At 56.9% G+C, this 26429-nt stretch overlaps 3 protein-coding genes across 4 annotated transcripts in view; 2 read left to right on the top strand and 1 right to left on the bottom strand.

The window, feature by feature from the left end:
* The window catches only part of RUSC2 (RUN and SH3 domain containing 2), a 32454-nt gene extending 29508 nt beyond the window's left edge, over positions 1 to 2946 (top strand). Inside the window, 3 exon segments of the mRNA XM_087715191.1 lie at positions 1 to 326; positions 1196 to 1354; positions 1940 to 2946. Of these exon segments, the coding sequence (XP_087571317.1) occupies positions 1 to 326; positions 1196 to 1354; positions 1940 to 2126 (672 nt within the window). The 3' untranslated portion in view covers positions 2127 to 2946.
* Positions 2947 to 4079: 1133 nt separating this feature from the next.
* On the bottom strand, positions 4080 to 9307 carry CIMIP2B (ciliary microtubule inner protein 2B). Its single transcript, XM_014073404.2, has 6 exons — positions 9178 to 9307; positions 8466 to 8665; positions 7923 to 8068; positions 6792 to 6894; positions 5926 to 6129; positions 4080 to 4476 (listed from the first exon to the last, which is right to left on the bottom strand). The coding sequence occupies exons 1-6, from the start codon at positions 9255 to 9257 to the stop codon at positions 4379 to 4381; spliced, it is 831 nt and encodes a 276-aa protein (XP_013928879.2). The 5' UTR covers positions 9258 to 9307; the 3' UTR covers positions 4080 to 4378.
* A 14871-nt stretch (positions 9308 to 24178) lies between these two features.
* Positions 24179 to 26429, top strand: part of TESK1 (testis associated actin remodelling kinase 1) — a 16285-nt gene continuing 14034 nt past the window's right edge. For both annotated transcript variants that reach the window (XR_015696623.1, XM_087715188.1), the window contains exon 1: positions 24179 to 24498. Coding sequence is in view for 1 of the 2 variants with exons in the window: in XM_087715188.1 (XP_087571314.1) it covers positions 24286 to 24498 (213 nt within the window). In the remaining variant the exon portion in view is untranslated. The remainder of the gene's footprint in view (positions 24499 to 26429) is intronic.

Below are 26429 nucleotides of genomic sequence, written 5' to 3'. Positions count from 1 at the left end.
GAAGGGGTGGTGGAGGGCGCAGAGGCCTGCCCCCCCACAGAAGCCCCCCTAGTCAGAGAGAGGCTCCCGGCCGAGGAGGCAAAGGGCTTGCCCTGGAAGCCGGGCCCTCTGGCTGGGCAGGAAAGCAAGGAGAAGGGCCGGCCCTTCTGGATGGGCAGCCCCCCAGACGCCGTGCTGGTGGAGCTGAAGCACAGCAGGGAGCAGGACCAGCCGACGGCCCCGCGGAAGGAGCAGCCCGTCAGCCGTGTCCCCAGCAGCACCCAGCCCAAGTGGGCGCACCTCTTCGGTTCCCGCCAGGCACCCAAGGAGCCCAAACAAGCCAACAGGTAGCGTCCCTGGCGGTCAGACTCTGCCTTGGCGGCTTGGCTTTGGGAGTGGGGTGGGGAAGTCCTGGACCCCCAAGTGGGATAAGCTGAGAACGGCCGAATTCCCGGCTGAGAGTGGCACCCGAGACTCCCTGCCCAACAGCAGGAAGGAGTGGGGGGCACAGGAGGGTTGCAGCAGGAAGAGGCTGGTTTCTTGTGCCTTGTTAAATTGCAAAGGGGGCAGGGCAGCGGGGTCCTTGTCGACCACCACGAGAGGGAATCCATTTAAGAGTCGGTTTGGGGCCCTTTGCTCTGTGGGCACCTGTGTCCTGAGCTGGGCCGGATCGGAGGTTGTGCTGTCCAGTCGTGACCCGTCAAAACCGCGGTCCACTAAAGCGCGCCCGATTAAACCGCGTCGCTGACGTCATCAACAGGGCGACAACAGCAAGCGCGGAGAAAGAAGGGCGCTTTAAATAGCGCTTTGAAAGCAAGCCGATTCAACTTAAGGTAAGGGTTAGGCTTAGGGTTAGGTTAAGGGTTAGGGTTAGGGTTAGGTTAAGGGTTAGGTTAAGGGTTAGGGTTAGGTTTAGGGGGGTTAGGTTTAGGTTTAGGGGTTAATTTTAGGTTTAGGGTTTACAGCGTGCTTCTGTCTCCGCGCTGTCGTCGCCCTGTTGATGACGTCAGCAACGCAGCTTAGTCGGGCGCGGTTTAGTCGAGCGCGGTTTTGTGGTGGAACCCTGCCCAGTTGCTCAGGGCAGAGCCCGAGGGCGGGGGATGGGATGCAACTGCCATGTCAACTAGCAGGGGATGTGCTGGGGGCGGGGGGTTTCACCCGGGCGGGCGGCCATTCCCAGGCAAAGGCGTGGTGCCCACTGCTGCCCTCTCTGCAGGCTGCCCTCCGGCTGGCTCAGCTTGGACCGCTCCGTCTTCCAGCTGATGGCTCAGACGGTGGGCGCCAGTGTGTGGCGAGAGGCTGAGACGGCATCCAAGCAGCTGCCCGTTGCCGAAGGTCAGCCATCGGGCAGCAGAGCCTCCCCTGGAGCCCCATGGTGAGTGCGCTGGCTTGCTGGGAGGACCCAAGCTGCCTGTCTGTGCTTTGGGGCTGCCGGACCCTGGAGAAGCCCCCTCCTGCCATGGGCCCCGTTGCAGGGAGGCACCGCGTGTGGCTGCGCCAGGCTGGTCTCCCAAAGCCTTTCGGCAGCTGACCCATGAAAGGGAGGGGGCTACCCGGCCCTTCTCCCCTCTGCTCCTGAGCCTGCCAAGAAAGGGGGGACAACTGGGGGGGCAGCCAGCCTCCCTGGTCTGCTCTTGGCTGGGGGGACCACTGACACCACGTCCCCCGACAGCAGAGGGTGGGCAGGCGTTTTCAGGGAGGCCCCTGGCAGACAAGACCCCCTGCAGGGTGACAACCTGAGAACAGGTTCTGGAGGGGGGATGAATTTCATTCTGGCTGGGGTGGGGGTGGGGGTACACATCTGCTCCCCTGCAATCAGCAAAGCCCTTGATGGGTGGGGGCAGCTATGTCCCTGCAGGGAAAGCCTGAGGGGGAAACCGGAGACCCCTGAGCAACGCAGGTGGGAAGGAGAGGGTGCAGGCCCTCTGCTGCAGCCCGTGGGCATGCTCTCTCTCCCCAGGGCGGTCAAGGCCCTCTGCCACCACATTGCCACCGAGGCCGGGCAGCTGAGCTTCAAGAGGGGAGACGTCCTGCGTGTCCTGAGTAGGGTGGACGCCGACTGGCTCCGCTGCAGCCGCAGGGAGGGAGCCGAGAGCGGGCTGGTGCCCATCATGTACGTCACCCACCTGGAGGATGCCGATTATTGACAGGCAGGCGATCCCTGATGGTGCCCAGAGCCGTTCTGGCCAAGATGCCCCTCACCAAGACTCAGCCAAGGACCCGGCTTCTCTTGCCTGCTCTGGGCGAGAGGGGGGGGGGAGACTCTTCCTCTCTGCCGGGGCCTCGGGTGGCCCACCGTTCCTGTGCATGCGCCTCTCCCCTTTTCTCCGTGGCACCCACGCCGTGTCCAAATGAACATGGGGCCCCTGTGAAGGGCCGCCGGGCCCCCAGAAGGCCTGCTCCAGACTTGGGAGACTGTGCTAACCTGTATTAATCCTGAGGAGGGGGAGGGAGGGGGGAGGGGAGACGCCGGTGGGAGCAGGGCGGCCTCTGCGCATGCGTGCAGGCGGAGCCAAGTTGTGGCCGGTCTCTGCAGGAGCAGCTGGCCAGTCGGGGAAGGGGGTGTCCGGCCAGCTCTCCCACTAAGGGCGGAGGCTTTGAAGCCAAAAGGGCCCCCGCGGCACAGGTTGGGTGGTGCCGGTGGAACCTCACGCCACTCGATGGGCAGAAGGTCTTTGTGTGGGAGGTCTCATGAGCCTGGGTTGTATTCTGACCAGTGGGGAGGAAGGGGGCTCCCCCCACAGCCAGTGGGCAGTGCCAGTCAGTATTTGGGGCTGGGCTCTCGCCCACCCACCCGCCCCGTCCCTCGAAGGACCCGGATGGGAACGCAGGAGTCAGTCCTGCCAGTGTTGTGAGGGTGGCGCCATCTTTAATTTATACTTCCAGCGTTAGAACAGGGTGTCTCGCCTTTATTTATTTCTTTATTTATGACACGTATTAATAAAAAAGGTGCTGATTATGAGCTCCCGCCCCAGACTGGTGATTCTCCCCCCCTCCCAACTTCTTTCTTCTTTGCAGGGCCAAGATGTTGGCTGACATCTCCCCCCCCCCCAATATCTTACACCATTTGAGCTGCCTTGATGCTTCTTCATTCAGGAGGCGTCTGCTGGGTTTGGTGGCCCTTTTGAGGGCTCAGTCAGGAACCCCAAAGGCGGCAGGAGGGCCTTTGTGTGCCCCAAATGCGCTGTGGGCACCTACCAGCCGGAAGATGGACAAAGGGGGCCGATGGTAGAAGAGGGGTCTTGATCTAAAGCCAGCAGGGCAGAATCCCTCCCCGATAGGTGTGCCAACGGGCCTACTTGGCAACTGCATTCACTCCTTTTTCAGGCGCCGTAAACTAACTCAGCTGGCTGTTTGGGCATGTGAACCTTGTGGTTGGGCAGGGGGTTGGACTAGATGACCTCCAAGGTCCCTTCCAGCTCTGATACTGTTAAGGATTTGGCTTGTTTTGTGAGGGGAGAAAGGCCTTTATACCCCTCACTCAGCCCAGCTGAAGAGCATTGGCCCAGTTTTCCCCTTGGTGCCCACCACCTCGGCTGCCTGAGGGATTCTGGGAGTTGAAGTCAAGTTGCCACCATTGGAGACCTCTGATGTAAAGAGTTCTCCACGGGCAGAGCAGGCAACATGGCAAAGGTGCCAGGGATGGGGGGGGCAGAGAACTGGCTATGGGCCCACAGGGAAGGGCATCTGGGTCTCTGACCCTGGGCACTTAGCTGCCGCCCAAGATGGGGAGAACCCCACAGGTTTCGACGATGCAGTTTGAGGGGGGATTGCCTTGTTTCTTGTCCTTGGGAAGCCATGGGGTGAAGGCCCGGCCGTCCCTGGGGTGGGGAGCTGTGCTGCCAAGGAAAGGCCATGGATGGCACCACCTTGGGCATGTCCCCTCCCACAGCCCCCCAAGGCAGCAGCCACCAGGGGGCCCACCTATCATGGAGGTTGGCAGCCCCGCCTGGGACGGATGGCAGTCACCACGGATTAACAGTGGGGAGGGTTTTTTTGTGAAAAGTCCTTTGTGCCACAGAATGTCAAAGGGAGATCCAGGCGCCACCCGGGCAGAGAAGGCCAATACGGATACCTGGTGGTGAGGGGGCAGAGCTGGCCTCCCCTGAAGCCCTTCCCCTTCCTGTGTAGAGTGAACCCCCCAGAGCTTCCCTCCTGCACCTTGCCAGGGGGCTCAGAAGCAGTCGCGGCCCCTCTCCCCGTGGGGGACCCCAGAGAAACAACTGCCTCTCCCACGAAGAGAACGCGCCTCCTGGGACCTCGGTCTCTTTCGAAATGCCAAGGAATCTGGGGAGTCTCTGGCACCGGCACCTCCACGGCCTGCCCTACGTGGCCACAGCCCATCCAGGACGGCGAGGTGGGCTCGGAGCGGGTGCTGGCGAGGGAGCCACGGAGTCCCCTACTGTGTGACACCCAGCACCTGCTTCTCCAGGGTGCTTTGGCCCAGGGCGTCGCGGGTCAGGTGGCCGTAGGTGTGGCCGAATTGGTACTTGTAACCTGGGGTCAGAGAGAGAGAGAGAGAGGGAAGAGGTGACCGTCCTGGGCAAATCCACAGCTGCAGTTAATGCCACCGATGCCCGGGGTCTGCAAGGGAATCCTTGAAGGGGAAGCCGAAGGAGTCGGGGCAGTTGGCATAACAGTGTGAGCTGCAGATGTCTCCATCTGAATCCAGGCGTGTCCAATCTTGGCAGCTTTAAGCCCCGTGGACTTTTAACTCCCAGAATTCTTCAGCCAACGTGGAGCTGAAGACCACAAGCCTTAAAAGCTGCCCAGGTTGGAGACCTCTGGCCTAGGGGCTCTGGGTTAAATGACCCCTGCCCACTTAGCAGCATTTTGTGAACCGTCCATTACGACTGGAGAGTCCGAAGGCCTCTGAGGCCAAGAACTGAGGCCAGGCCGCCCTCTGGAGAAGCAGCTGCTGAGCTGCTCAGCTGTAGTGGTCCTGCAGGGGCCAGTGGACCCCGGCCCGTTCTCTGGGCTGAGGGCAAGCTCCCCCTCCCCCATCCTCCAAGAGGGTTGATGTGGCTCCAGGCTCTCCCGCCCGTTGGGGAGATGGCTTCACTGGGTCAGTGGCTGTTGTCCCACCTGAGCGAGTGGGGGGGGGGAGACTGTGTGTCTCAGGGCCCCCAACCCACTGCTGCCTGCCTGCAGCTCAAGGGATCCCTCCAGAGAACCCCGTGGCACGACAAAACTGCGCTCGACTAAAGTGCGCCCGATGAAACCGCGTCGCTGACGTCATCAACAGGGCGACAACAGCGAGCGCGGAGAAAGAAGGGCGCTTTAAATAGTGCTTTGAAAGCAAGCCGATTCAACTTAAGGTAAGGGTTAGGTTAAGGGTTAGGTTAAGGGTTAGGGTTAGGTTTAGCGTTAGGTTAAGGGTTAGGTTTAGAGTTAGGTTTAGGATTAGGTTTAGGGGGGTTAGGTTTAGGTTTAGGGGTTAATTTTAGGTTTAGCATTCACAGTGTGCTTTTTTCTCCGCGCTGTTGTCGCGCTGTGATGACGTCAGTTACGCGGTTTTGTCGAGCGCCCTTTAGTGGTGGAACCAAGAACCCCTGGCACTCTGCAAAGGTGGATTTTGATCCCCTTTTTTGGGAATCTTCTCCAGGGGCCTCTGAAGGTGGCTGTGGAAGAGACCCCCTCAAGGGGCCCCTGAGGGTGCAGACCGAGCCTTGGAGCTTCTGCCTGGCCAGTGGTGGCACAGGTGTGGCTTCATTCCAGGGGCCCATAGTGGGAGATGGGCAGCTGGCTTGCCACCCCTGGCAGCTCCCATGTTTGGCATCAGAGGCACAAGGAGCCTCTGGTGCTGGGGCTGCTCCCCTGGCAGGAGGAGGAGTTGCCCAGAGCCCTATGAAAGATTGCTGGGGGGGGGGGTTGCGTGCAGGGCTTGGCCAGGAGGTGTGATCCAAGGGACGGGGCGGGGGAGGTAAGTGGGGGCAAGGCACTCACCTGGCACATAGCCCCTGTAGTGGGGCAGGAGGCCACTGTCTGTGGGGTATGTCTTGGCCAGGGGTGGGAGGGGACCCCCCCTCAGTGAAGAGTCCCGCCCCGTTTTCTGCAGCATCTCCTCAAACTCCACCATTGCCCGGTGGGCAAGAACGGGGTAGCTGGCTCCAATCAGGAACTGGAGGCGAGGCACAAAGCCAGTGAAACCTGTGGGAGAGAGTGGGGGGGTTTTAAACCCTCAGGACCCTCCTGCGAGGGAGCCCAGCCCCTCCCTCCTGCAAATGGGCAGTCCCGGCCTGGCCCCGACCGATTGGTGGAGGTTCCAGCCAGTCAGGTGCTTCTGGGACTGTCGGTGCCAAGTGTCGGCTCCCCCAGACAGACAGAAAACTCCCTCTCGTTCCTGAGCCCCAAAACACACCCAGGGGGACCCACAAGGGTTCGTGGTAATGAGAAGAACCCCCCTTTTCCTGGAAGGCAAGCTAGCACATTTCCACACATGGCCTCTTAGCAAATAAAGTGGTGCCCCCCACGGGGTCTCCTCTGCAGGCCCCTCTGCTCCCAGGCTTCCTTTGACACAAACCCTGACCACCCCCAAGACCCCGGCCCTTGCAAGAACCCCCAAGGCGGCTCGTGGCTCACTGCCAAACAGGCAGTGGCTCTTGGTACACTTTGGCAGAAGGAAGGGGGAAGCCGCAGCTGGTGTCACGCCAGGAGAAGAGGCTGGGGAGCCCTAAGGGGCACCGATGGGGGTCTCTTCTGCACTAGTGAGAAGGGGCATTTCATCCTCTCTCCTGGGAGACCGAGGGAGATCCCCCTGGCCCGCTTGCTCCCTCCTCCCCTCGGGGGCCCCGAGGCCTCTGGAGCCTTACCTGGAACAAAAGTTCTCTGCAGCGCGGGGGCCGTTCCTGAAGGCCGGAAAGCCAGGGTGGAGGCAGCAGCGGCAATGCCAGCCGTGGGCAGGGCAGGTAGAGGCTGGGGGGCAGAGCAGAGTCATCCGTGAGTCCCTGGAGGCCTCTGGGCACCTGGAGGCTAGTGCAGCTCCTCTCGGTGATGCAGCATCTGGCACAGAAGGCAGGGGGCCCCAAGAAGGGACCCCAGAAGACCCCCAGCCTGTAGCCACACGTACTGACGGCCAGCAAGATTGGAGGGGGCTCCTCACAGAGGCCTCATTTTGCATTCTTGTTTTGGGAGACCCTCATGCAGAGAGATCCCAAATTTCATTTTATTGGTTTTGTATGCCGCCCACTCCCGAAGGACTCCGGGCGGCTTACAATAAAACAGGGAAAGGGGATAAATAAGACAATACAAGACAATACAACAATTTAAAATACGACGACATTCACAGATGAAGTGGGGCTGGATACTTCAACAGCCCCCAGCCTGCCGGAACAGCCAGGACTAAGTAGCTTTACGGAAGGCCGGGAGGGTAGTAAGGGTCCGGATTTCCACGGGGAGCTCGTTCCAGAGGGCCGGAGCTGCAACAGAGAAGGCTCGCCCCCGGGGGGTCGCCAGCCGACACTGGCTGGCAGATGGAATCCGGAGAAGGCCAAGCCTGTGCGATCGAATAGGTCTTTGGGAGGTAATTGGCAGGAGGCGGTCTCTCAGGTACCCAGGCCCGATGCCATGAAGGGCTTTATAAGTAACGACTAGCACCTCAGGGAGGAATGGAGGAAGCTTTTGACCCATAGTGGGATTCTATGAGAATGGAAAACTGGAGGCCCCCCTCCCCTGTGTCCCCCTCCTCAAGCCATGACCCAGCTGGGAAGCCTCTGCTGGGATGTGGAGGGGAAGTCCTCATTTCACAAGTTGGGAGGGGGGAGCAGCAGAGCTCAGGCTGTGCCCCTTTTTGTCTCTTTGCCCCCAGCCTCCTCTGGAAAGGACCTCTCCCCCCCTCAAGGGTGGGGCTGGAGTGAAGGGATCCGGCCCTTCTCCAGGAGATGCTCTTGAGCCCCCAGCCCCCCCTCACTCCATGGCTACCAGCAACCATGCCTGCCACTTACTCTGTTTTCCAGCTGGGGGGCTTCGGTCGCCTCCCTGGCTTGGTCCCGGGCCCCCGGCTCCTGCGGGGGTGCAAACTCCAGCCAGGCCTCCCTGCAGATTTCTCCGTAGGTCTTGGCGAAGTGGTGCTGCACCCTGGGGACGAATCCTGCCAGGAGACACAGGAGAGCTGGAAGGAGGCGAAGTGGGGCCCCAGGAAGGCTCGGTCCCCGGGTTCTCTGCTCCAGGCAGGGCCATCACCACCACGGGCACAGCTGGTGACCCTTTCCCACCCTCTGAGATAGAGGGAAGACTGACTTGCTGGCACTAGAAGCTCTGGCCCCCTCTGCAAGGGGATCACTAAGGGGGGGGGGAAAGCTGTGTCTAGCCAACCCCCCAGGGCCCCCAATACAACCTCTCCCTCCCCCCTTTGCTTTGCTGAGTCCAGACCACCCCCCACCTCCTCCTGCAAGGGTCGAGGGATGTCTTCCCAGCCCCTCGCCCATTTTCCAGGGGCCCTCCTGGCTCTCTCAGCCGGGGAGAGCCCACCTCTAGGCGCCACTTACCGGTATAGCCCGGGACCCCCATGCAGGCTTTGCCCCGCGCCCTCCGGCCGAACCCCGGCCGCTCCTTTGGGGCGCGGAGGGCGCAGTTGGGCTGCAGGAGGAGCCGGCCGGAGCGGCCGGGAGCGGCCAGCAGCTGCGACGTGAGCTTCCCGTAAGTCTGGCCAAGGCAGAACTTGTAGCGGGGACAGTAGCCGCCGTATCTGCGAGGAGCAGAAGAGGAGACGCTCCCTCCAAGTCCCCGTCAACCTTCAGGCCCTTCAGCGCTCCGGGCTCTGCGACCCCCAGCCCTCTCCCAGACCGCCCCGCCCCCTCCCAAGCTCAGCGGCTCCTCCGAGCGTCCCGGCTGAAGTTGCCCGAGAGCCGGAGCTCAGAGCCACAGCCCTGCTTGGCCCGGCTCTTGGCTCCGGGGCGGCTGCCGAGGCTCTGGCCGGAAGGTGCGGGACCCCCGCCGCCTTTAGCGCCTCGGCGGCGGCTTCCGCAGGCGGACGGAGGGAGAGGGGCGCCCTCCTGCCAGCCAGCCCAGCCCACCGCCGCCCATTACATGCGAAGAGTCTGCGCCTGCCCCCCTACCCGAGGACTTCCACGCGCAGCTTCGCCCCCCCCCCCCAAGTCGCCCCGCAGGCTCTGCCCTGGTGGGCGGCGTGGCAGAGAAGGGGCGGAGGGAAGGTCGGGGGGGGGGGCTGGGAGAAATGCCCTCCAGGGCGGCTCTTACCCGGGGAGGAAGTGGGGCTCCGGGGTCATCAGCACCTGGCTGAGTTTGGGGGCAAACGCCGCCGTCGCCGTCGGACCCATGATCTGCAGCGCGGCTGGCCTGAGCCCTGGCTGCGAAGGGTTTTATGTGTGTTGCGGGGAGGAGCTGCCGGCTGCCCAGGGAAACCGTCGCCAGGCAGACGCATGCCAGGCAGCGGGGCAGAGGGGCCAAGCCTGCAGCCGGAGAGGAGGAGGAGGGGAAAGGGAGACTTTGGCTGCCTTCAGTGCAGCGGGGGGGGGGGGATCCCTTTCTCCCCCCAGTCTTTCCTTGGTAGCGCCTTCCTCTCCAAAAGGGCCAGGCTGGGTGTCCCACAGAATTTCTGGCTCAGCAGCTGGCATGGCTCTCCCGGGGCAGAAAGGCCCAGGAGGGAAGGTAGCCCTGGAAGGGGGGAGGCCAGCGGGGAGGGGTTGGGCGTGGCCAGGCTTGGCATCGGTCAGGACGTGCCCTCTGAGAAAGGGGCGGGGTGTGTGTCCGTGTGAGGAGGTCGAAGCTGGGCTCTTGCAGGCCTTCAGTGGGGAGCTGAAAGGGGCCAGGAGGAGGGCTGGCCCCCTCCCCTTCAGGAGACCCTAGAAATCAGCCTCCTGCTTAGCCATAGCCTCCCCCAGACGAGGTAAACCCCCCTCCCCATTCAGGCTGAGATGAGCTTCCCAAGCCTTGAAGGGGGTGTGTGGGGGGAGGCTGAGAACGAAGGTGCCCAAGAAGCCTCCGTGGCCCTTCCTCTTGCAGAATCCCCCTCCCCACCTTCAGCCTTCCTTTCCTGCCCCTCCCTTCCTTCGGCCACTGATTCCTCTTTGGCTTTGAAGCATTAACCGCTGGCTTTTGGAGGTCAAGGCGGGGGGGCTTCTCCAGGGGGTGTTTCAACCGCAGGGATATCAGACTGACACCCTCCCCCGCACAAACCCCTGGAGGTCACCAGAGAAAGAATTCTTGCTTTGCCTGCCTAGAAAGCCTGATTTGGAGACCGTTCCCTGGTGCATGGGGGGGGGGCAGACTCAGCGCTCTGAAGACCCCTGCAGACCTCCTTCAGTGCGGAGGGATTTCCCCAGCATTCCTGCTGCTGTGGCCCCCGAACACAGGGAAGGCAAACCTATGGCCCATGTAGCCGTTCGCCTTCCAGGTTTCTGGCGCGCATGCATGCACGCGTGAGGATCAGCTGGCCTTCATGTGTTCATCAGTGCCGAAAGCTGGAAGAGCTGGCCTTCTGTTTTCTGCCACAAGCACGGGTGCCAGCCAGCTGATCATTGCGCGTGCAACTGTGCCAGTAACTGGACGTTCAGCTGGCTCATGCGCATGCCGGAAACCAGAAGTGCGTTTTCCAGTGCACGCCTGCCCCCTGGGCCACTCCTCTTCCAGATGCGCGCACGAGCTCCCTTTTTTTGGCACTCGATTCTGAAAACAGCAATAGCAATAGCAGTTAGACTTATCTACCGCTTCATAGGGCTTTCAGCCCTCTCTAAGCGGTTTACAGAGTCAGCATATCGCCCCCACAGTCTGGGTCCTCATTTCACCTAGATAGATAGATAGATAGATAGATAGATAGATAGATAGATAGATAGATAGATAGATAGATAGATAGATAGATAGATATAGAGAGAGGGAGAGATAGATATAGAGGGAGGGAGGGAGGGAGGGAGGGAGAGATAGATATAGATAGAATAGATGATAGATAGATAGATAGATAGATAGATAGAGATAGGATAGATAGATAGATAGATAGATAGATAGATAGATAGATAGATAGCAATAGCAGTTAGACTTATATACCGCTTCATAGGGCTTTCAGCCCTCTCTAAGCGGTTTACAGAGTCAGCATATCGCCCCCACAGTCTGGGTCCTCATTTCACCCAGATAGATAGATAGATAGATGATAGATGATAGATAGATAGATAGATATAGAGAGAGGGAGAGATAGATATAGAGGGAGGGAGGGAGGGAGGGAGGGAGAGATAGATATAGATAGATATAGATAGAATAGATGATAGATAGATAGATAGAAAGATAGATAGATAGAATAGATAGATAGATAGATAGATAGATAGATAGATAGATAGATAGATAGATAGATAGCAATAGCAGTTAGACTTATCTACCGCTTCATAGGGCTTTCAGCCCTCTCTAAGCGGTTTACAGAGTCAGCATATCGCCCCCACAGTCTGGGTCCTCATTTCACATAGATAGATAGATAGATAGATAGATAGATAGATAGATAGATAGATAGATAGATAGATAGATAGATAGATAGATATAGAGAGAGGGAGAGATAGATATAGAGGGAGGGAGGGAGGGAGGGAGAGATAGATATAGATAGAATAGATGATAGATAGATAGATAGATAGATAGATAGATAGATAGATAGATAGAGATAGGATAGATAGATAGATAGATAGATAGATAGATAGATAGATAGATAGATAGATAGCAATAGCAGTTAGACTTATATACCGCTTCATAGGGCTTTCAGCCCTCTCTAAGCGGTTTACAGAGTCAGCATATCGCCCCCACAGTCTGGGTCCTCATTTCACCCAGATAGATAGATAGATAGATGATAGATGATAGATAGATAGATAGATATAGAGAGAGGGAGAGATAGATATAGAGGGAGGGAGGGAGGGAGGGAGGGAGAGATAGATATAGATAGATATAGATAGAATAGATGATAGATAGATAGATAGAAAGATAGATAGATAGAATAGATAGATAGATAGATAGATAGATAGATAGATAGATAGATAGATAGATAGATAGATAGCAATAGCAGTTAGACTTATATACCGCTTCATAGGGCTTTCAGCCCTCTCTAAGCGGTTTACAGAGTCAGCATATCGCCCCCACAGTCTGGGTCCTCATTTCACACAGATAGATAGATAGATAGATGATAGATGATAGATAGATAGATAGATATAGAGAGAGGGAGAGATAGATATAGAGGGAGGGAGGGAGGGAGGGAGGGAGAGATAGATATAGATAGATATAGATAGAATAGATGATAGATAGATAGATAGAAAGATAGATAGATAGAATAGATAGATAGATAGATAGATAGATAGATAGATAGATAGATAGATAGATAGATAGATAGATAGATAGATAGATAGATAGATAGATAGATAGATAGCAATAGCAGTTAAGACTTATACACCCCTTCATGGGGCTTTCAGCCCTGTCTAAGCGGTTTACAGAGTCAGCATATTGCCCCCAACAACAATCCGGGTCCTCATTTCACCCACCTCGGAAGGATGGAAGGCTGAGTCAACCCTGAGCCGGTGAGATTTGAACAGCCGAACTGCAGAACTGCAGTCAGCTGAAGTAGCCTGCAGTGCTGCATTTAACCACTGCGCCACCTCGGCTCTTGGTGAAAAGTTCACCATGCCTCTCCTGACACCTCCAGACAAGGGTGGCATCCGGAGCCCCCCCCCCTGGCTGCTTGCCTCCTCTCCAGCCTATGGCCTGAGGCAGGTTCTCCAGGCCCTCAGCTTCCTTTCAGGCTCCAGGGAAGGGTGTGTTGTTTGGCGAGGCGGGGGCCCCTGGCCGTGCCCAAGAGAGGCATTCGGCGCTTGGCAAACAACGTCAGAAAAGGAAACCTTGAGCGAAGAAAGGGGCTGCCCGCTCTGCAGAGGGAGGGGGTGTTTCTTCTGCTGGCTCTGTGGCAGCCAGTCACTTGCCCTTGGGGGGGGGTCTGCAACTGACAGCCTCGGCTACCCCCCCCCCCCCATGAACTAACCTGGCCAGGGTCTGCTGCTCTGCCTGCTGTGCAGGTGGAGAGGCCCCCACCCATGCACGCAGCTCAGGGCAAAGGCCGAGGTGGCGCAGTGGTTAGAGTGCTGTACTGCAGCCACTTCAGCTGACTGTTATCTGCAGTTCGGCGGTTCTAATCTCACCGGCTCAAAGGTTGACTCAGCCTTCCATCCTTCCGAGGTGGGTGAAATGAGGACCTGGATTGTTGTTGGGGGCAATATATGCTGACTCTGTAAACCGCTTAGAGCGGGCTGAAAGCCCTATGAAGCGGTATATAAGTCTAACTGCTATTGCTATTGCTATTGCCCCCTCCCCTGCCACGTCATCAATTCTGCTCACAGATGCCCCATGAAGTCAGGGGGCCCAGAGATACAGATGCAACATCCCCCCCAGGAACAGGGATAAAGAAAGCAGCCTTGCCATTCAGGAGGGTAAAAACGTTGCAAGCCATGCCCCCCCCCCCCGGCTGGCTTGGGGTCTGGATTTGTATTTCCTTCTGGCAGGAAAGGCTCAAATCCCACCTGAGATGCTAAGCAGGGAGGGGGGGGGGTCTTTCCTCACGGACTGCAACGAGTCTCGGAAAGAAGAGGGGAGGGAGAGAAGCCCCTTTGCAGCCCCCCCCCCCGTGGCATGGATTTGAGTGGGCACTGCCATCCCAGGGGCTTGGGGGAAAGTTCAGGTTGTGTCGAGCTGAGGCACCTGGGGCTGATGGAATGTGGGGCTGAGTGTGGGGGCCCTTGAGACTTCCGCAGCCCCACCAGTGAGTCCTGGTGATGTGGGGGTGGGGCTTATGGCCAGCCAGGAAGCATCAGAGCAATGTTTCTCAACCTTGGCAACTTGAAGATGTCTGGACTTCAACTCCCAGAATTCCCCAGCCAGCAGGGAATTCTGGGAGTTGAAGTCCGGACATCTTCAAGTTGCCAAGGTTGAGAAACACTGCACCAAAGCCTTGGAAAGCGCTTGCGGGAGGGGCACTGGGTTGAAAAGGCCTCTTGGCTGACAGGGGCAGCAGTGATGGCAGGTGGGGAGGGGGAGAGAGTCTCTTTGGTGGGGGGAGCCAGAGAACAGCTGAGGAGGGGCTGGGCACAAGGGGCTGCAGAGGGAGGCCAGAATGGAAGGGTGTGGAGGCCGATTGAGAGAATGGGGGCAGGGGGTGTTAGCAGCAGCCATGTGAGCTGAGCCCCAGCCGATGGGCCCTTGGCAATGTTTGTGGGGCTACTGAGGAGAAAGAACTAGAGGGGGAAACGTTTTGGGGGTTACAAGCAGGGGGAGCCCTGGGCAGGGGAGCCGGGGAATGGAGATGAGCAATTGGGGGCTGGCTTTGATCCCTGGGTTCAAAAATGATGGATGGATGGGCGGATAGACGGACGGTGCTGGCATGTATTAGGAAATCCTGGCTGGGCAAGGATGGAGGGACTGCCCCATTTTAACATTAGCCCTGACCCCAAGTAAAGATCCTCCTGGAATTTGTGACCAGAGGCCCCGTCAATGAGGGGTGGCAGGCTGGGTGTGTCTGTGGCTAAGATGGGTGGGGGATTCTCTCCTGTGCCATCCACTCCCTGGCAGAATCCTTTGCCATGCCCCTGCCACCTGATTCCTGGGCAGACTTGGGGACTTTCCCCATGCTCTGGGGGGGGTGGTGGTTCAAGGGGTCCTCGGCCCCAGTGGAGATGGGGCTTCTCCAGATAGTTCCAGCTTGACCCACGCAGGTGGTCACACATTCTACCTATTTTGTCCCACGGCCACCCAAAGGAGCGTGGCACAACAAAACCGCACTCGACTAAAGCGCGCCCGATTAAACCGCGTCACTGATGTCATCAACAGGGCGACAACAGCCAGCGCGGAGAAAGAAGGGCGCTTTAAATAGCGCTTTGAAAGCAAGCCGATTCAACTTAAGGTAAGGGTTAGGGTTAGGTTAAGGGTTAGCGTTAGGTTTAGGGTTAGGTTAAGGGTTAGGTTTAGGGTTAGGTTAAGGGTTAGGTTAAGGGTTAGGGTTAGGTTAAGGGTTAGGTTTAGGGTTAGGTTAAGGGTTAGGTTAAGGGTTAGGGTTAGGTTAAGGGTTAGGGTTAGGTTAAGGGTTAGGGTTAGGTTTAGGGTTAGGTTAAGGGTTAGGGTTAGGTTAAGAGTTAGGTTTAGGGTTAGGTTAAGGGTTAGGATTAGGTTTAGGGTTAGGTTAAGGGTTAGGTTTAGGGTTAGGTTAAGGGTTAGGTTTAGGGTTAGGTTAAGGGTTAGGTTTAGGGGTTAATTTTAGGTTTAGCGTTTACAGCGTGCTTCTGTCTCCGCAGTGTTGTCGCCCTGTGATGACGTCAGCTATGCGGTTTTGTCAAGCGCAGTTTAGTCGAACGCGGATTTGTGGTGGAACCCCAAAGGAGATTATGCCATGACCAGGCCCCTCCCGGAGCCCCATGGGGCTTTCTCCCCACCCCCCCTGCAGTCACAGGCAAGTCGGTTAGGGGGGGTCTTCTGTGTAGACCACAGCCCAGGATTCTGCCACATAGCAAGTGGCACAGGAGAGGCTCCCCAACCTGCCTCAGCCACAGATCAGGGTCTGACCCAATCTTCCCACTGTGAGCTGTTTGGGTAAGGGGTCCCTGTTTGGCTCCCATCAGCCTTCTGACCCGGAGGCCTTCAGAGGATGACCTGGCTGAAGACGGAGTAGGCAAATGGGCGCCTTTGCCCAGGGATAAGGAAGGCAGCAACCAGTGCCCAGGTGCAAGTTGGCTCACATTGGGTGGAGTACCAGAGAGATGAGCTTGGAGGAGGGAGGGAGCATCCGAGGGAACTAAGCGGCTCTCTTTAGAACAAGGGGGGGCGGGGGGGGAGGACAACACTGTCTGGCCTCCTGGATTCTGTTTCTGGATCCCAGCTCAAAAGGCAGAGAGGCCCAGGATTCCTGGCCTGCCCTTCCCCCCTTGAAGGACTGACCTCTCCCTGCAGGTGGGAGGCCAGAGGAACACACACCCCCTGAAGAGGAGGGGGGCTTCATTGTCTCTGACCGACTTGGGAAAGCAAAGGTACCGCATGGAATTCCTTCATCAAGCTAAATGATGCCAGAGAAGGTGCCTTGCGATCTGCCACTCCGTCACATGGCATGAAGGCTTCTCCCCAGCTCCAATCCAGCCGCTTTCAAACCTTGCTTTTGTGGAGGGGGTGGGGTGGGGGCTTTTCTGCCAGAAGCATTGCCGGAGAAGATCCAGGGAAAAGACACGCCCAAAGGATCCTCCTGAGTTGCGGTTCACAGCCAGGACTGATTTTGTACTATGCGCCTGGAGCCCAGCAGGGGGCAGCAGCCCCTCTCTTTGGGCAGCTGGAGCTCCTAGCTTGGGGGCCCTCTTGGGGCCCTTGACTGGGTGTAGCCAAAGCAGCCGGGAAGGGGGTCTGCCCTGCTCGTGTCCCCTCGCCCATCCCCAAAGGGCCTCGGCTCTGCTCCCCAAGGAGTAGCAATAGATAGCAATAGCAGTTAGACTTATATACCGCTTCATAGGGCTTTCAGCCCTCTCTAAGCGGTTTACAGAGAGTCAGCACATTGCCCCCAACAACAATCCGGGTCCTCATTTTACCCACCTCGGAAGGATGGAAGGCTGAGTCAACCCTGAGCCGGTGAGGTTTGAACAGCCGAACTGCAGAACTGCAGTCAGCTGAAGTGGCTGCAATACTGCACTCTAACCACTGCGCCACTTCGGCTCCTCAAGTTTGGGCAGGGAGGCACCACTGATGGATGCCCACCCTGGACAAAGGCCGGCTGGGGCTGCCCTGAGTGCAGCTGCTGTGTCCAGCCGGGGCAGCTGAAGAGAGTCCGGCTGAGCCGCTGCGTTGGGTAGCCAGAGCCTTGTTTCCCTTCTTTTCCTTGGAGGACTGTCGGAAGTGCAGCCCACCCACTCACCTTTGGGGGGCTCCCCAGGGACTGAGTGGAGGTCTAATTTAACCCTATCATTCCCTTGAGGTTGTCTGACTGGACGGGTTGTTCATTGCTCCACTGAAGCCCTGTGTAACGTTCCCTTGGTTCGTCCATGAGGCCAATGTGGAGAAAAGACAGGACATGATCTTTCTCGGGATGGAGCGACCCAGATTGGGGGTCTGAGAGCCCCTTTTATTGAGATAGGACAAAGGCAGGAGGAGCAATAGCATGTGGTTAAAGACAGCCTGTAAAAGTACAATTTCTAATCTACTGCTCAGGGAAGTTCTGTCTATATATGGTCAAATCCTGGGCGTCATTGGTAGGGCACATCTCAGAATGTTATGTTATGAACTATCAGGATGTTATGGAGTTTTAGGAGTTTGTTTTCTCCTGTGTGGTTCAGCGTGGCTCTGCAAGCCCTAGTATGAACTGGGCCATGGGGGGACCCACACCTACACAAGGAGTTATATTACAACAGCCCTGGGCCCCAGAGGAGCAGCTTCAGGTGAAGGAGGGCACCCGGGTTTATTTACAGCGCCTGTCCGGAGGATGACGGGCACCAAAGCAGCCTTTCTAAGCCAGCCATCATGGCACCTGGTGCCCAGGTGTTCACTGAGCCGCCTCTGAATGATTGATTAGCCGAAGGACATCCTTTTTCATCCTGTGCTTCCCTCCGGCTCAATTTCATTTCATTCGGACATCTGATCTCGCTTTGATCTGGCTCATTCTTTTAAAAAGAAACCTGAAGTTCAAAATTGCCACACGGAAAAGTTGTTCAATTGACTGTGCAAAAGACAAGGACCCCCGAAATGTCTCCCTGCTCCTTGACCCCCCTGACCCCAGAAACCTGAAGCCAAGATGCTGAATTTGACCTAGACGGACATCTGGGCCTCCTTCCAAGCCAGGATGTGGGGGCAGCGGGATGGGGGGATATTTGACACCCCTTGTTTCCAGAGGCTCCTCTTTCTGCTGTGCTTCCTTTGAGTTGAGCTGCAGGAGTTCACATCCCTTGTAGTGGCCGGGGGGGGGGGGCTGCTGCGCATGTGGAAACAGCCAGTGCTGACCTTGCAGGTAATACCTCTCAGGTAAGCTAAGACAGTGGGAAGAAAGAGGATCCATCAGTTGCTGATGTTCCCATTTCCTCTGAAGGTGGAGAGGAGCAGGCACAGGCCTCCTCCCGTCCACAAGAGGGGGGGGGGGCAAGACCAGGAAGACAGAGAGAAACAGCCTCGAGCACTGTGTGCAACCTGGAGTTCGCAAAGGGACCACGCAGAATAGACATCCCACAATACCTATGAAGGGGGGGGTCTCTTTCTCCTTGGGCCCCAAAGTCACCCTCCTACCCCCCCCCATTCAGGAGCTCCCCCAGAGGGAGGTGGAGGGGCCCTCTTTGATCCCTTCCAGCCGTTGGCTTCTGTTTCCCTATCGTGTCCAGATTCCAGCAACCTTACTAACCACAAACCTCCCCCACCTGCATTGCAACCTCATGGTTTCAGCTGCCTTTCCTCGTCTTACAACTCTCCATTTAGTGACCAGAGTTACAACCACATTGACAGAAGTGACTTCCGACCGCTTTCCACACCTACGGCCGTTGCAGCATCCCCATGGTCACGTGATCAAAATTCTTTGGCTTGGCCAATGACTCGGATTTATGACGGTCGCTGTGTCTCGGGGTTACGTGATCTCCTTTTATGACCTTCTGATAAGCAAGGACTACAGGGAAGCCGATGGGCGCTTCGCCTTAGCTGTGACAATGTAATAAGGGTTACATAGAGCCGAGGTGGCGCAGTGGTTAAATGCAGCTGACTGCAGTTCGGCTGTTCAAATCTCACCGGCTCTCGAGAGTGGGCGGCATACAAACCAAATAAATAAATAAATAAATAAATAAATAAATCCTTCCGAGGTGGGTGAAATGAGGACCCAGACTGTGGGGGCGATATGCTGACTCTGTAAACCGCTTAGAGAGGGCTGAAAGCCCTATGAAGCGGTATATAAGTCTATCTGCTATTGCTATTGCTATAAGGGTTAACCGGAGAGGCAGTTTCTGTAATCAGGGCAATAAAGATCAGGCTAGAAACAACACCAGAATGTTTCCTTCCTGCCTTCCTTACAGGATTAGCCCTGTAAAGTGGGGAAAAAACAAAATGAGATTTCTTCCAACAACCGGTTCTCCGAACTGCTTAGAAAGTTAACAACTGGTTCTCCCGAATAGGTGCGAACCGGCTGAATCCCACCACTGCTAATCAAGGAGAGAAGCAACTTGGAACTAAGGAGGAATTTCCTGGCAGGGAGGACAATTAACCGGTGGAACAGAAGTTGCCTTCAAACATTTTGGGTGCTTCATCACTGGAGGCTTTTAAGAAGAGCCTGGATAGCTATTTGTCTGAAGTGGCGGAGGGTCTCCTGCTTGACTGGAAGACCCCCCAAGGTCCCTTCCAACTCTGGAATGTTATTCTCTTTGTAATCTTACTACTAATAACCGAGCCTTGATTGGCAATAGCCATGGTCAATATTTATGATTGATCAGGTGGTGACAGAGACATGGAAGGCAAACTATGGAAAGTGTGAATTAACCAATAAAACTAAATGCTTGAGTTGGCGTTAAAGAATATTGTTTGGGGGGGGGGGGCTCATGGATCCTTTAGCATTTTGTTTTATTTTGTTTAGCAATTTAACCTGCATGCAGAGGATGCTGTCTTGACAGCTGAGAATCTGGATTATTATTTTTTTAAATATACTTTTTTATTTTCCATTTTCATACCATACAATCACATGTATACTATTACATAGCCAGTATCATATAGTATTAAATAATAATTACATCAGTTCCTCTTGTCATCAACGCCCAGAAAGATAAAAACCCATTATTAGCTCTTCTGCTCTCCATACACCTCTTTCTTCTACCTCTCTCCTACCTCCTTTCTTCCCTCCATCATTCTTTTCTACTCTACTTCCCCTTCCTTTCTCCTTCTCCTCTCTCTTCATTCCACTCCTCCTTATCCTCATCTTCCCCCCTTACCCTCTCTCCTATCCCTCCCTTCCCATCTTTCTTCTCTCCTGTTTCCCACTCTTCCTCTCTCTTATCCCTCTCTTCCCATCTTTCTTCTCTCCTCTGTTTTCCACTCTTCCTCTCTCCTATCCCTCTCTTCCCATCTTTCTTCTCTCCTCTGTTTCCCACTCTTCCTCTCCTATCCCTCTCTTCTCATCTTTCTTCTCTCCTCTGTTTCCCACTCTTCCTCTCTCCTATCCCTCTCTTCTCATCTTTCTTCTCTCCTGTTTCCCACTCTTCCTCTCTCCTATCCCTCTCTTCTCATCTTTCTTCTCTCCTCTGTTTCCCACTCTTCCTCTCTTATCTCTCTTCTCATCTTTCTTCTCTCCTCTGTTTCCCACTCTTCCTCTCATTGGTGTATTTCCGCTTCTGAGCAAACTCCATTCTATGTTGATGGTATTTATGCTTCCATATCAATATACTTAACATATCTTAGTTTAAAAAAAAAAAGAGAAGACAGTATACATGTGCAATCATATTACTTTAAAATCTAACACCCCTCGTCAAGCCTAATATACATCCCTCCCTCCCCCCCTCCCCCCAACCCCCCCCCAGCCTTCCCTCCCCTGACTTCCCAGAACCCATACACGGCATAAATCTTTAACAAAAACAGTCTAAAATATATTGGAAAAAAGAATAGAGAATTGATAACATCTTTACATTGAACTTAGCTCCTCCTTGCTAGGCTAACTTTAAACAATTTATATCATTCCTGATCTTAATCATAAGCTATCTTGAATTTCTTAGTCCCATATTTATTGTGTATATAATCGATCCATTTTCCCCAGTCTCGTTTATATCTCTCGTTTGAGTGGTCCTTAAGATATGCAGATATTTTAACCATGGATTATTTTTAAAAAATACTAAACTATCAGAAACAACGGGGAGGAGGGGGAGGAGGGCGGGCCTCTGAAAGGGGGCGGGGAACGGGGACGGCAGGGAAAACGTGAGCAAAGTTGAACAGTGAAAACGGGGTCAGCTGGGAAGGTGGGCACATGAAGGACGAGGAGGTTGCACTGGGAGAGGAGACAGGAGAAAGGGTTCAAGAAGAGGGCAGGAGGGACCCACCGATTGCAGGCTAGTTATGGAGAGATCCACTATAGCAGTGTTTCTCAACCTTGGCAATTTGAAGATGTCTAGACTTCAAGTCCCAGAATTCCCCAGCCAGCGAATGCTGGCTGGGGAATTCTGGGAGTTGAAGTCCAGACATCTTCAAGTTGCCAAGGTTGAGAAACACCGATCCAGGGCCTCAACCAGCACCTTGGATCATGCTGAGGGAGACACTGGCGATCAGTGCAGGCCTGGGAAGGGTTCATAAGCATGTGGCCCCCATCTTCTTGCTCCAGCCGAAATTTCGGGGGTGCTTTCCAAGGGCAGCCCCTGCAGAGGGGCTCCTAATGATCTAGCAACGAGATGGCAAGGAGGTCAGCGACCAGGTAACGTTGCAACTGGAGTTGGGATTCCAGGGTCCCTAGGCTGAAACTCTCCTGCCCCGAAGGGGGTCCCTCCTCCTGGGGACCCCTCCGCCAGTCCCTGGATTCTGTCCTGGTGGGCTCCAGCTGTTTCCTTGGGGACCTCATCATTCGGAGGGCCGTAATTGTGCTCCAGCCCTTCCAAGGATGGACATCTGGTTGACCTTCAGCCGTGGCAATGGGCAAATAGACCCATCTCTCCATGGTTGGTCCCACAGGGCAGAGCGGAGGTGCAGCCTTTCTTGGGCCGGTTTGAGCGGGTGACGCCGAGGTGGCGCAGTGCTTAAATGCAGCACTGCAGGCTACTTCAGCTGACTGCAGTTCTGCAGTTCGGCTGTTCAAATCTCACCGGCTCAAAGGTTGACTCAGCCTTCCATCCTTCCGAGGTGGGTGAAATGAGGACCCGGATTGTTGTTGGGGGCAATATGCTGACTCTCTGTAAACCGCTTAGAGAGGGCTGAAAGGCCTATGAAGCGGTATATAAGTCTAACTGCTATTGCTATCTATCTATCTATCTATCTATCTATCTATCTATCTATCTATCTATCTATCTATCTATTCTATCTATATCTATATCTATCTCTCCCTCTCTCTATATCTATCTATCTATCTATCTATCTATCTATCTATCTATCTATCTATCTATCTATCTTTCTATCTATCTATCTATCTATCTATCTATCTATCTATCTATCTATCTATCATCTATCTATCTATCTATCTATCTATCTATCTATCTATCTATCTATCTATCTATCTATCTATCTATCTATCTATCTATCTGGGTGAAATGAGGACCCAGACTGTGGGGGCAATATGCTGACTCTGTAAACTGCTTAGAGAGGGCTGAAAGCCCCATGAAGCAGTATATAAGTCTAACTGCTATTGCTATTGCTATTCCTGTTCTGCCAGTGGGCTTCATTACCCACTTCATGTCCTGGAGTTGCTCAGAAGAGCAGAGGGCAGCCTGGGAGTGGCAAGCGAGGATGGGTCACTCAGGGTAAACCCTGCCTGGTGCCCTGCTTAACTCTGTATTCCAGAGGTTGAGGGTGTTCATCAAAGCTGTCCTCCTGGGTTGCTGGGGAACTCCCTGGGCACCACCTGGGCACATCCAGCTACGTGGGATGCCTGGCAGCTGAATCACTCTCCTACCTGCAGAGCTGGTGGCTCCACTTAAATTTGCCCGGTGGTGAACCAGCAATCTGTCCCAGCAGCCTCATCTACTCCCAGGTAAAGACGGACAGGCGGATGCTTCTGGTGCTCCTTTGCTGCCTGAAACCCCAGAAAAAGGGGTCTCCCTTTGGTCTCCTGGGGGCCTTTGGAGAAAGGCACCCCCTGCCCATAATCCTCCGTGCTGACTGAGGTCATGTAACCTCCCCTGGGATTTGTCTGAGCCTGTGGAAACCAAGGGGGCTGATAACATCCGTCTGTGGCGTGAACATGGCTGCCCAGGGTTGAGATCCAAGGGCAGGGCTGGATTTGAGAGGGGATGGGGGACAGGACTCGGAGAAGAGCCTTCTCGGTGGCTGCTCCGACCCTCTGGAACGAACTCCCCGTGGAGATTCGGACCCTCACCACCCTCCAGGCCTTCCGCGCTGCTTTAAAGATCTGGCTATCCCGGCTGGCCTGGGGTTAAGATTCCAACCCCACCCGAATTGTGTGACTGTTGTGTTTCTTTTAATATGTTGTATTGCTTTTATGTTGGAAATTGTTTGTCCTTCCCCCCCCCCCTTTTTGAACTGTGAGCCGCCCTGAGTCCCCCCCAGGGAAAAGGGCGGCATACAAATAAAGGGAAATGAAATGAAAATGAAAATGACCCCTCCCTCTGGCGGGTGAGCTCTTCTGGGGTTTTCTGAGGCCACCTGCAGGGATTGGTACCTGGGAATCCCAATTTAGGGTGGCTCAGCTCTGTTCAATCGTTCAGGGAGGAGCCAGTTTACAAGTTTGCAAGTTTAATAACATTTATATGCCTTTGAGGTTCCCACAAGGGGATCGTGTGTTGGTCTGCTTTGTTCCGGGTGTTTTGCAATCTTCATTTTGCCTGGACTGTTGTTCACTGCCTCAGAGCCAGGCAGTTAAATGAAGAAATAGTACAAAATAAAAAGATATAAATGAGGGCAAGAGCCCCCTTGCCCCCACTTCCATCTGGCCCTCCGGCGCGGAAGCACCACGATTTCCCATCAGCACACCTGGAGAGGTGAGTTCCACAGGTGACCCACACACCTGCTCCTCTCCTGGGGTCGCCGGGGCAGCTGTGCGGAAGCTTTGCTCTGCCTCCAACATCTGGGAGGTCGCCCACCTCCATTAACGAGGCAGCAGCCGGGCAGATGTCGGGGTCCTTACGGACGGGAGGCCTGGCAAACGCGGAGACTTTCCGGAGGGGGCCTGGTCCTTACTCAGGCAAGCCGTTTTCCGGCTCCTCCGAGGATCAGGGCGGCTCTCCAGATGCGACGGCCTCCGGTCCCGAGGCCCAACATCTGGAGGGCGCCCGACCAGAGGTCCTCCTCCACCTCCCTGATTTCCCTCCGAGGCGCCGCACCCAAGCGACCGGACAGGCCGGGGGCGGCTTCCCCGCCGGCTGCAGCCTCCTTGGGCCTCGGACGGCGCTCGGCCACGGCTCAAAGGATGGGGCGCCGCCGGACGGGCGCGGGCGGGCTGAGCCGTAGCCGCGCCTCCCTGCCGCCCCCGGGACGCCGAGCGCTGTCAGACGCCGCCGCGCTTGGCTCCAGCCGCGGCAGCCGAGGAGTTAAGAGTCGCTCCGCCCGCCGCGGCTCCGCCTCCGACGGGCGGCCGTTGGCGGGCCGTAGAGCAGCCGAGCTCTCCGGAGGCCGAAGCCCGCGGCGTCCGGGGGCGCAGCGCAGCCCTCCCGCCGCCCCCCGCCCGCCCCCCGCGCATGGCCTTGGGGCGCTGCGGGCATGGAGCGGGAGAAGCCGCCGCGCCGGCCCGGGCTCTCCCTGCGGCTGGACGAGGCCGAGGGGGAGGCGGCGGGCCCGGGGGGCTGGCAGGCGGGCGGGCGGCTGCGGCCTTCCTCCTACCGGGCGCTGCGCAGCGCCGTCTCCACTCTGGCGCGCCTCGACGACTTCTACTGCGAGAAGATAGGCGCCGGCTTCTTCTCCGAGGTCTTCAAGGTGAGACCGCCGCCCGCCGCCCGCCCTCGCCCCCTCGCTCCTTCCCTCTGGCCGGGGTAGGGTGGGCGGAGGGGGGCAGCCGCCGGGACGGGCAGGGGAGGAGCTCCTCTCCCCGCGGCCGCTCTGCCGCCCGCTCCCCCTGGGCCGGAGGGAGGCTGCGGGGCGGCCGGGCTCTGGAAGGAGCTGCGGGGGCACCTGCGGGTCAGGAGCAGCGGCCACAGTTGGCGGTGGCATTAGGGGGGCGGTCCTGCGGCTTCCTTTCCTCGCCCGGGGAACCCCTCCCACCCCCGCTGTCACCGGGTCCGCTCTCGGCCACCGGCTGCTTCCCGCGGGCTGCCTGGGGCTGGCGGCGGGGTCCCTGGTGAGCCCGGAAGGATCCCTTGGCCGGCAGCGCCTGTTGGCCCTGCGGGTCAAGAGCAGCGTCCACGGTTGGAGGTGGCATTGGAGGGCTCCTGCCCAGGGCAGCCTCGGGCTTCCCCTGGCTTTGCCACTTTGGTTCAGCTCTGGAGGCATCCCTTGTTATGGCTGGTGAACGGGCAGAGCTGTGGCCTCTGCCAGCCCCGGTGCCCTGGGATGCCCGGCAGGCTCCTTGGCTGTGAGGCCTGGCTGCTCTCCTGCTCCTCCGGGGCAGCCCGTATTGGGGGGGGGGATGCCTTCAGCCTCCCCCGGCCTTGATTGGGGCCACCAAGAGTGACAAAGAGCAGCCATTCTCCCCTTTAGCCCAGGAGCCCTAAAGTGGGTCTCCCCCCTCACCATGCCTTAAAAAGAGCCCCTGTGCTTTCCCTCCCCCCTCCCCCCCCCAAGAAGGGGGCTGGATTCTGCCATGCTTGTTTTCCTGCTTGTGCTCTGGCCGGGACAGATGGCCTCCTCCGTGTCAGCTTACACTTACTGTTGATGTAACCCTGTGCCCCTCCGGCCCTTTGCCAGCTGCCCGGTCCTCTGTCCACGTGCAGAGTTAACAGGAGGATCTGCCACTCGGGACAGCTGCCGAAACCTCTCGGCAGACTCTTGCAACCAGCGGCGGGCAAACTGCCTCCTGTGGCAAAAAGCCCCTGGCTTCAAACAGGCACCCTGGACAGGACTTGCTGTGTCCCGGGATGGGGGGGTCTGCTGAAGCCCCTGTTTTGGAGGGTTACCCTGCGTAGCACAGCTGGCTCCAGTGGCCAGACCCTTTCCAGCTGCGAGAGGCACAGGACGGCCATGGAGATGGCAGAGTCTGTGCTGCCAGGAGGAGTGGGGGTGGGGCTTTCCATTAGGTTGAGCTGAATGAAGGGGAGGCTGGGGGTCCGGGCCCACTCCGCTGCTGGGAGGGGGGCAGTAGTCCCAGGACAGCAGGGGTGGGTTTCTCGCCCCGTTCCAACCGGTTCGGTTGGAACGGGGCCGGGCGGCGTCCTCATGCACGTACGCAGTGCACGCATGCGTACTAGCGCCTGTGCGATGCTCCAGCTGCTCCTGGAGGATTGTGCAGGCGCTGTATGCATTCTGCGCATGTGTGGAAGCGCAGAACTCGTCAAAACCGGGTAAGAAACGCGGGCGGGCGGGCGGATCCTTCAGCGTTCCCGGAAGTTACTTACTTCTGGGTTCGCCGACCAACCGGTTCGCAGCAACCTCCACGAACCGCCTGAAACCCACCCCTGAAGGACAGGCTGTGGCTCTGCCAGTTGGGCCGGGAAAAGTCTGATCTCCAGGCAGCTGCTTCTCTTCGGGACGGGTGTTCAGGACCGCCTCGCTTGGCTGGCCAGCTCTTCCCACTCTCCCGGGAGGGGAGCCGGCTCTGCCCTGGAGGGGGTGTCCCCCAACTCAGGCCGAGGAAGGGAGAGCGGGCCGAGGCTGGCCTAGAGGGAAGCGTTTCTGGCTGTGAGAGGGAGGGTAGCTGTGGGGAGGGGAAGGCCAGGCAGAGGAGGCCTTGGCAGAAGAGGGGCCCTTACGGT

The sequence above is a fragment of the Thamnophis sirtalis genome, unplaced genomic scaffold (genome assembly GCF_051295495.1).
Source record: "Thamnophis sirtalis isolate CommonGarterSnake01/CBP01778 unplaced genomic scaffold, rThaSir2_p1.2 scaffold_5, whole genome shotgun sequence".
Taxonomy (NCBI): domain Eukaryota; kingdom Metazoa; phylum Chordata; class Lepidosauria; order Squamata; family Natricidae; genus Thamnophis; species Thamnophis sirtalis.
This window is presented reverse-complemented; position numbering and strand designations above follow the sequence as displayed.

Bases quoted from the DNA above. Each gene is read 5' to 3' on its own strand.
- CIMIP2B (XM_014073404.2), bottom strand. From the start codon at position 9,257: ATGGGTCCGACGGCGACGGCGGCGTTTGCCCCCAAACTCAGCCAGGTG. The intron at 8,069-8,465 runs GTAAGTGGCGCC...GTCTCCTGGCAG, and splicing joins GGGGGTCCCGGGCTATACCG to GATTCGTCCCCAGGGTGCAG. The intron at 6,895-7,922 runs GTAAGTGGCAGG...TCTGCCCCCCAG, and splicing joins CCCCCCAGCTGGAAAACAGA to CCTCTACCTGCCCTGCCCAC.